This window comes from Daucus carota, chromosome 1 (genome assembly GCF_001625215.2).
Source record: "Daucus carota subsp. sativus chromosome 1, DH1 v3.0, whole genome shotgun sequence".
NCBI lineage: Eukaryota > Viridiplantae > Streptophyta > Magnoliopsida > Apiales > Apiaceae > Daucus > Daucus carota.
The window spans coordinates 30,507,466-30,516,580 of NC_030381.2; the positions used below are offsets into that span (position 1 = coordinate 30,507,466).

Below are 9,115 nucleotides of genomic sequence, written 5' to 3' on the forward strand. Positions count from 1 at the left end.
TGTTGAATAATTAATTTTATTGAGCACATTAAAAAGAATTTAGAACAAATCTAATTGTGATCCAAAAATTTAAATTTTGGACTGATTGACTAAAATTCCCTCATAGAAATGATCCGAAATTAGTTTATCTAAATTCTGATCACCACGTGAAAACTTGGATCATTTGGGTGAATATTTAAATAATAATTTTATCATTTCAAATAATAATAATAATAATTTTATTATTTTTAATTTATAAGATTTAAATTTAGTCTAATGATTGTTTAATTATTATTATTATATTAATAACATTATACCAATGATATTCAGTATGTTAATTAGTGAAATCAAAATTTGAATCACGCTATTTGAATTGGTTAAAAATTTGGATCAATTAATAATATAAATTTGAAATTTCGGATTACCAACGACCCAAGATAACCTAAACTCGTCAAAAGTCATAAACGGATAGATTGAAAAAATATATTTTAGTGAATATATTTAAGCATATTTTAATTATAATTTTGAAAAACCTGTAAATAAACTAATTTTTGTAATTTACTATGTATCGATAGTATACAATTAAAATGAAAATAATAAAAGTCGTGATCGCTTGAGTTATACTTATTTATGATTATTTTTAAAATCATAACATGATCCGACGAATATTTTCTATATAATTAAAATATATTTTATCAAATTTATGTGATGTGTGTGTGTATATTTATACATACGTGATCCTTTACGAGATTAATTATTAGAAATTTACATACTCGACAAATACGTATTTAATTTATTTGACGAAAATTTATTACATTAGTATGAATATTATTTATTTAAAATTGTATATTAACTAGAAATAAATATTGTTCTTAAATAAATATATCTTTAAATAAAAATGTATTAATAAAATAAAAATATTACAAATAGTTTGAAACTTTTTTTAAACATGTAAACAGTCGCTTATAAAAAAAAACATGTAAACAGTTGTAATTTCTGAAGTGTGGGAAAGAAAATAGCACAGCAATAAGAGAAAAGAAGGGTGGGCACAATGAGTGAGCAACACGTGGAACCATCCGAGCGGCCAGGCAAGACACGTGGAAAAATCTGAGCGGTCCATTATGAAGGTTTTGTACACATAGAAAATACCAGTAATACAAACAAAGCAGTATCGGCACCGCCTCTCCTGGATCATCATTTACGATCTCACTCTCAACGACCGCTCCTTGTTAATCACTTGTCAACGCACCCAATTTATCAGGTACGTATTTTTCGATCCAATTCACTTTTCAATTCGATTTGTTTTCACGTATTTCTCTTTTAATTGTACTGTTATTCATCATATATTCATCCTTCCAATTGTTAACCATATCTCGATGATTTGCTCATTTTGTGTTTTCTGATATGTGATTGTTTTGCAATTCGTTTTTGTTATGCCTATATATACATGTGTGTATGTATTTTTTGAATTGGTTTTGATAATTACATGTATGTATTTAAATGGATATGGAGCTTAAGATATTCACTCTATTCTCAATCTCGATAAGTTAATAGAATTCATATTTACAGAGGTTTCACTCTAATGGATAGAATTAGGAAGAGAATAGCTGCAGGTTTTTGTCGCGTGGGCTTCATTTTATTGCTTGAGTGGGGAAATTAAATGACATTTGTTGTTTATTTCGTTGCGCCGTTTGTGTTCTGTATCCTAACATGCTCTATTTCAAATTTTGTTGCTGCTTTTCGATTCGCCAAATTATAGTGATGTCAGCAAAAATATGATTTCAGTTGGGAGGGTCCTTTTGGGGTGGGATTGGTTATTTGTGCTGAAAGTGTTTAAGGGCTTGCTTAAGCTGCTTATTAGGTGAAGAGAAGTATGGATTGGAAGTGATATATGGCACGAAACAAATGAAACTTCATTTGGAATATGTTTTCGACTTGTTTAGTCTATTTACTAATGTTTGCATAGTTAAACAAGTCCAACATATTACTCTTATGTTTACTCTATCTTTGCAAGATATATCTTGGTTCACATTTTTTGATTGTAGTGCTAGAGATGATTGTCTGTTTTAAACTATGCTATATGTAGATGTTACTGGATAAATACCATTGTCCAGTTTTATATATATTCATGTGGCTTAAGAATGTATCGCAACTATAATCATGTGGTTTAACTTTTAAGAGTCTATTTGAAGTTCACTATCTACCTTTAACGATAGGGCTTTATATCAAAGTGGTCATTCATTGCGCAAATATCTCACTTCACTTGCTATTTTCAATTGGGGAGTTCATTTAAAAAACTTAAATCACCAGATATATCGTAACCCAGAAATACAAGAAAGAAGCACATCTACTGGATTTAGTTAATCGATGCTCTTCTGTGCAACTGGGGCAGTTTAAATATGTATTGTTTTCTATTAATTATTTTCTAGGATTTGAAGGAGTGATATATGTTGTGATTTAAGTGGTTACTCTGTTTAAGTGAGCTCTCTTTGAGAACAGCGAGTCGGGTGAGATGTTTGAGTGCAATGAGTGACCACTATGATATAAACATCTCTGTGTAACTGTTGACAAAAATAAATTATTAATTTTCTATTTTCGGTTTGAGAAAATGCATGTGTAGGCAAGTCATTTATTGAAATTTTGTTATCATCCTGTACCAAGCAAGTTGTTGTCTATGATGTTTATACATTCTCTTCTGGAAGGTAGTTAAACAATGTGCATCTGAAATGATGGAGATGGACATCTCTCTGACACATGTATATCCCCATCTTGTACCTAATTTTCTTGTTTTATGATATGCAGCCACAAATTTAAGAGATTATGGTTAGAGCATACTCACAGGAGCACACTTTTAAGCACCCATGGGAAAGGGTAACCTCTGCATCTTGGCGCAAGTTTGCTGACCCTGAGAACAAGCGTGTGCTATCTCACATTCTTGAAGTCGACACCTTAAATAGGAAGCTTGACTCTGAGTCGGGAAAGCTTTACACAACTCGTGCCATCACAATCCATGCTCCAGGACCATGGTTTGTACGCAAAATCGTTGGTCAAGATATCTGCCATTGTGTTGAATCAACTGTTGTGGATGGGCAATCCCGATCAATGCAACTGGCCACGCGTAACATCAGTATGCAGAAGTTCATTGAAGTCGAGGAAAAGATCCGGTACGACCCACACCCAGAGAATCCGACAGAATGGACCATCTGCAAGCAAGAAACAAGCATACGGATAAGGCCCTTCTCAGCACTGGCTTCCATGGCTGAAAAGATTGAGCAGAGATGTGTTGATAGGTTTCAGCAGAATAGCGCCAAAGGTAGAGAGGTAATGGAGAGGATCTGCAAGTATTTGGAAGCTGAATCTAGGGGGATCAAAATATAATTTTAACCATCTGTTATTTTTTATACAATATTCCGAAGTTGTAGCTTTTTGGATTTTAGACTTTAACTACGTCAGCTTAACATAAAGTCCAGTTGCTGGCCACTATGAATTTATGTTGATGCTGTTTACAGACCGATTGCCAGCTACGTCGTGAAGGAAGTAGCAGAAGAATGCAGTCTACTAGTGTTTAGAACTCTGATGTAATAAGATAAACACGGACATTGTATTAAGCATGTCTGTTGCTTTCTTGTGAAAGTTTTGCGTTATATAACTGATATATGCTGTCCTGTGGAAAAAAGTAAAGAAGAACTTGACCAAGGCGAGCGACATGGCTTAAAGTGAACGGATTTGATGTCAGAAGAAGAGTAGAATTAACTCACTTTGACCATATTGTATGAATCTGATGAAAGCCAAGTTTCCTTTGGAAAAAGTTACAACAATGCCCAAAGTTAATATATCCACCTACCTATTGTCCTATTCTTCAAAAGAGTCTGGTCCCATACATACGTTTATCGGTGGGTTTTTTCTGCCGGATGATATTAATCCTAGATTTTTTCATGAAAATACAGGGAAATATATCGCTCAACAGAATAATATGGTTTATAATCGAACCATTGGCCTTCTTTAAAATTCAGCTCACGATCTCCAGTTTTACGTATCCACTGTAAGTCTGGTGTTTCCAAGTAGTGCCACAGCAAGCAAAGCTGTGATTTTGTAACGCTTATGAGTGAGTATGACTGATCCAAATGTACCAAACATGCACTCGACAAACTAACCAAAATTAGCTACCAAGGCCGGCTGATAAGCCAGCTCATTTTCTTTGATCCCAATGGCCGGCACTCCTATAAAACCCGTACCACCGATCTCAACGACATAATCTGCCGAGACCTTAAAAACAAAGACAGTGACCTACCAGCAACAACAAAATAATCACACACCAATAATCTCAAAATAAAACTAATTTTTCTTCATATTTCTCGTTCATATTTTTTCGTGTTGATGGAGATTTTTATGCTCGATGCCCCACACACATGCCTCCGCTGAGATTCAAACCTTGTACCTCTTGTTAGTAAAATCTACAGGTTACTATCATTAGGCATCAACGACAGGTCTATTTGCATCATTTTGCATATACAATACTCTTTTTCTTGTCTATTACTTTGCTTTGTCTCAAAACTTCCCTCCTTTTTTAATCAAATTCACAATCATATCAAGTTGCTTTCCATGTATACATGTCCTTAAACTCATCATTATTTTCTCGAGCCTTATTTTCCAAGTATAGAGCAGCATTCAATAGTCATAGTCCTCGCTAGATTTCATATTTATTGCCTCATCCACCGCTCATTGTACACAAATATTAATTGCCTTCGTGTGTGTAATGCACATTGTACTTTTCCTCTTTCCACGGCTGATGAATGCTGCCATTATTATTGAGCCTCAGGTTCTTTCAACTGCAATGAAGGACTAAACGCTCTGAATTTAATTTGGTGATGAAGGTACCCGAGATGCCTGTGTTCTGCTGCAGAGCGTCTGTGTTTTAGGTACGTGTACATTAGATGCGCGCAGACAGACATGTATTTAAGGGCTTATTGTGCGGAAATGAAGCTGCGCGAATAGCTAATGCAGATAAACGACGCAATCTAGTCAAATATGGAAGATTATGAAGTGATAGAACAAGTTGGTAGAGGAGCTTTTGGAACTGCATTTCTTGTGCACCACAAGCTTGAGATGAAAAAGTAAGATGTTACCTGTACTGCTGCATTTTTTTTTATTTTTTTTTGCGGTTATGCAACTATGTTATTTGTTCTCAATGCATTAGATTTCTAAGTATGCAGCCAAGTACACGCGTTATGACAATTCTCCTTGTGTTCTTGGGATTTACTTTCTGACAAGAAGACGAGACAACAGTAGCATTTTATAAGTTAGAAAAGTTCAAGTACATTGTAAGGAGTGCTGCTAAATCAATCATTTTGCTTTCTTTTGCAGGTATGTGATGAAGAAAATTGGCTTGGCTAAACAAACAGATAAATTCAAGCGTACTGCGCATCAGGAGGTTACTACTCTTCCAACCACATTACTTGATAACTAATTTAATTACTGATACACTATATAGAAGAGTCCACAAAGTTATCCATAGTAATGTTATGACTCCCAGATTGATAATTGCGGGCATTCAGAGGGATTCTTTTTTACCATTTCAAGAGTGCTAGTACCGGAACTTGGTGCTTGCTTGCCCGATGCCTCCTATCTCAGTAGCATCAATCAATATGTCTGAAGTTTCTTCAGAATCAAACAATAGAAATTATCTTACTTGAGTGTTTTGATTCTCAAACTTTTAATTTGTGTGTATATCAATAGTTCGTTACAGTAGCACTTGCACAGATATCAGATATGATATGGTAACATTACTCAATAAATTCATATCACAATTACAAAGCTTCTGTTTCTACTTAAGGTATAAATAACATAAAGATCACATTCACCTCATTACCAATCATGCTAACTTTATGGGAAACAAATCAGAAGCAATCGTATAATTTTCATGGTAATTAGTTGTAAAGTACAATACAGTTTTAAGCAGGGGGGAGGTCGGTCAACCTTATATATGATGCTTGAATTGCAGATGAATTTGATGTCGAAGCTGCATAACCCATTCATAGTAGAGTACAAGGATGCTTGGGTGGAAAAGGTAAACAATCCGCTCTCTTTGATCAGTAATATATGCGCTCACAGAAAGACAGTAGCAACTAGTTGAAATTCGCAATGATAAGTATAAGCATGCCACTTTCTGACTTGGTAAAATAAAATTATCAGGCTTGCGGTATATGCATTGTTACAAGTTACTGCGAAGGAGGAGACATGTAAGTCAGAAACTATGATTTGTTAAATTCATTACACAAGCTCAGTCCATAAAGTGACTACTAATAACTCTATAATGTGACTCTGGGGTAGAAATTAACAGAGATAATCTTCTGTGTTGGAATTCTCAGGACAGAGATGATTAAGAATGCTAGAGGGACATATTTCTCGGAGGAGGTGAGTAATCTGCATAATGTTTGATAAGCAATAATACCCTGAATTATAATAAACAGATCCTGAAACTAATGCATATATACTTTCTCCTGCAGAAGCTTTGCAAATGGATGACTCAACTGCTGCTAGCTGTAGATTATCTTCATTCCAACCGAGTCCTTCACAGGGATATCAAGGTATCTGCAGCTGTCAAATTGTTAAATACTCTATGAAAATCATTGAATATTAGTTTTGAAGTGATCTTTTTTTCCCTGTGACACCAGTGTTCGAACATATTTCTTACAAATGAAGAAGATATCAGACTTGGTAAGAACAAGTTCAGAATGAATGCAAGTTAATGCTACGGCCTCCTGATCGGTTTTTATCCTCAATAACTAAACAGGTGATTTTGGACTTGCAAAGGTGCTAAACAAAGATGATCTCGCGTCTTCGGTAATAGTTGATACACCTTTTACACAATGTGGCATTATTACATTCTTAAGTTGCCTCCTTTACGTTAGAACTTGTTAGATGTAAGGAACTTTAAAAACAAATACATGTTACAACAACTATATATGTTTCTCTCATGTGTATGACGATGGCTGATTGAATATTATGCTACACAATCAGAACTTAAAATTTACAAGTAGAATTTCTTATTATATGCTGATATGCAACTATTAACATGTTAAAACCTTACTTAGGTTGTCGGCACTCCAAACTACATGTGTCCAGAACTTATAGCAGATATACCGTATGGCTACCAATCAGACATCTGGTCCCTAGGTATGTCTATTTATCCGAAAACAATTTTCTTGTTACATATAATGTAGTGTCGATGGTGCATGAGTTGTATATTACATAAGATGATGGTTTGCTGTGTGCCCAGGTTGCTCTTTGTTTGAAATAGCTGCACATCAACCAGCATATAGAGCCCGAGTAAGTTTCAGCTTAAGATGCCTATATCGTTTTGAGCACATCTCTGATAGTACATGGTCTTATTTCTATACAAATTGTAGTAAAAATGAACCATAACATGTCAATGGAACAGGACATGGCTGGACTCATAAGCAAAATCAACCGATCTTCCATCTCCCCACTACCTACAGTTTATTCCTCTACACTGTAAGCAACATTCTGGCTTATGCTATTCTTAACTCAGATGACATAGTAGCAATCTGTGATTGGTAATATCACATTGCTTGGCATTGCAGCAAGAGATTGATTAAAAGCATGCTAAGGAAAAAGCCGGAACTCAGACCAACTGTCAGTCTCCAACTCTCTCTTTTAAAACTACTGTTTCAGGGTGTAAATTAGTACTAACTTACTTACCTAGCTATGACATCTGCATCTCTGACTGTTTTAGGCTGCAGAGCTGTTGAGGCATCCCCATCTACAACCATACGTTGCTATATATAGCAACTCATCTCCAGTGTTTCTTCCGGTAAAACCTGAAAATAAGTTGAGGAATAAATTAACAAGAACTCAACTTTCTGACAAGCTGGTGCAGAGTAGAAACAGCAGGAATGGAGAAACTGCAGTGTTAAAGCAGTTGGAAAATGTTCATTCAGTTGATAGAAGGACTTCACATCAATTCAGGAAAGTGAAGGTCAAGAGTGAACCAGTGAGTTCTAAAAAGTTCAGGCAAGTGCCTAAGAGAAAAGAAGGCTTGAGGAGCACTTTAAACTTGCTTGATGATATTGCTAGTGCTTACTCGGAGAAATCAGCTGTCAAGAGTTTATTGATTAAACAACCTACTGAAGATATAGAACAAGAAGAGCTCAACATATCAAGTGTTTCCCAGCAGCACCAAAATAGTGAAACAGTTTGCACAGGGAAATGCATGAACCACGAAAACTGTGATACAAGCTCAGAACCAACTACATACCAAATGTACAGCAACAAGATATTCAGAGACGAGAAGCTGTCGGATGCCACAACTATAATCAAGCATGTACATGAAACTCTACGAGTCTCCAAATTTGATGTGGGCACTGCTTCAGAACAAACATCAACAAGTACAGTAACTCTCGCAGAAGGAATTGATGCAAGCTTAGAAGCAGATGATGCTGGAACCCAGAATCACGGCAGAGAAAACTGTTGTAAAGTAAATCAAGCACCCTGCGACATAGTACCAGTAAGAAGAGAATTGTCCCTGGGACAAAAGAGAGCAGAAGCATTGGAATCACTTCTTGAACTTTGCGCAAAACTACTTAGACAGAAAAGGCATGAGGAACTTGCAGGTGTTCTTAGACCATTCGGTGAAGAAGCTGTTTCTTCAAGAGAAACAGCCATTTGGTTGTCGAAGAGCCTGAGAAATTTCACGAAACAAGAAGGGAAGATTTAGCATTGTGAAATCTAGTTAGAAAATTGTTTGTGTGGCAACTATCTTACCAACTTGAATCCATCATATTGGACTGCCTGTGCATTTCTGTCATGATTTTCCTTTTCTATATCCACAAACTGCAGTAAGGTTTTCTTTGGAATCTATTGTTTGTTGACTATAAGTTTATTTTTTTTGTCCCAACTTTTTAGCCTAGTGGATACCTCATGTTCTTGTGCCTAGAGTAGCAGCTGCAATGATCAAGATAAGGTTTGGAAGAAGTCAAGTAACACTTTAACAACTCCAGCTTATATGCATGCTAAAGGATCACCTTATCTGCATGTTAAAAGACCATTCTTGGGCATATCTTCTCTCCAAGATATCAGCTAAAATAGATCAGTATAGCGTAACTCACAACCTAGT

At 35.5% G+C, this 9,115-nt stretch overlaps 2 protein-coding genes across 3 annotated transcripts; both read left to right on the forward strand.

Moving 5' to 3' along the window:
• Positions 1-1,120: 1,120 nt before the first annotated feature.
• On the forward strand, positions 1,121-3,590 carry LOC108227674 (uncharacterized). Its single transcript, XM_017402956.2, has 2 exons — positions 1,121-1,240; positions 2,782-3,590. Exon 2 carries the CDS (start codon positions 2,800-2,802, stop codon positions 3,355-3,357), a length of 558 nt encoding a protein of 185 aa, XP_017258445.1. The 5' UTR covers positions 1,121-1,240; positions 2,782-2,799; the 3' UTR covers positions 3,358-3,590.
• Positions 3,591-4,757: 1,167 nt separating this feature from the next.
• On the forward strand, positions 4,758-8,848 carry LOC108227012 (serine/threonine-protein kinase Nek6). 2 transcript variants are annotated; one of them, XM_017402013.2, is made up of 14 exons: positions 4,758-4,898; positions 4,984-5,093; positions 5,344-5,410; positions 5,981-6,046; positions 6,172-6,218; positions 6,348-6,393; positions 6,486-6,566; positions 6,654-6,696; positions 6,773-6,822; positions 7,074-7,155; positions 7,259-7,308; positions 7,421-7,494; positions 7,584-7,635; positions 7,736-8,848. In XM_017402013.2, exons 2-14 carry the CDS (start codon positions 5,008-5,010, stop codon positions 8,714-8,716), a joined length of 1,725 nt encoding a protein of 574 aa, XP_017257502.1. In that variant the 5' UTR covers positions 4,758-4,898; positions 4,984-5,007; the 3' UTR covers positions 8,717-8,848. The 2 variants fall into 2 exon arrangements, with proteins under 2 accessions (XP_017257502.1, XP_017257510.1); XM_017402021.2 differs by having other exon boundaries at positions 4,765-4,898; positions 4,975-5,093.
• The last annotated feature ends 267 nt before the right edge of the window (positions 8,849-9,115 follow it).

Excerpts from the sequence above, each read along its gene's own strand:
- LOC108227674 (XM_017402956.2), top strand. The coding sequence starts at position 2,800 with ATGGTTAGAGCATACTCACAGGAGCACACTTTTAAGCACCCATGGGAA.
- LOC108227012 (XM_017402013.2), top strand. The coding sequence starts at position 5,008 with ATGGAAGATTATGAAGTGATAGAACAAGTTGGTAGAGGAGCTTTTGGA. Across the intron at positions 6,697-6,772 it reads TGAAGAAGATATCAGACTTG|GTGATTTTGGACTTGCAAAG; the intron begins GTAAGAACAAGT and ends ATAACTAAACAG. Across the intron at positions 7,636-7,735 it reads AGCCGGAACTCAGACCAACT|GCTGCAGAGCTGTTGAGGCA; the intron begins GTCAGTCTCCAA and ends TGACTGTTTTAG.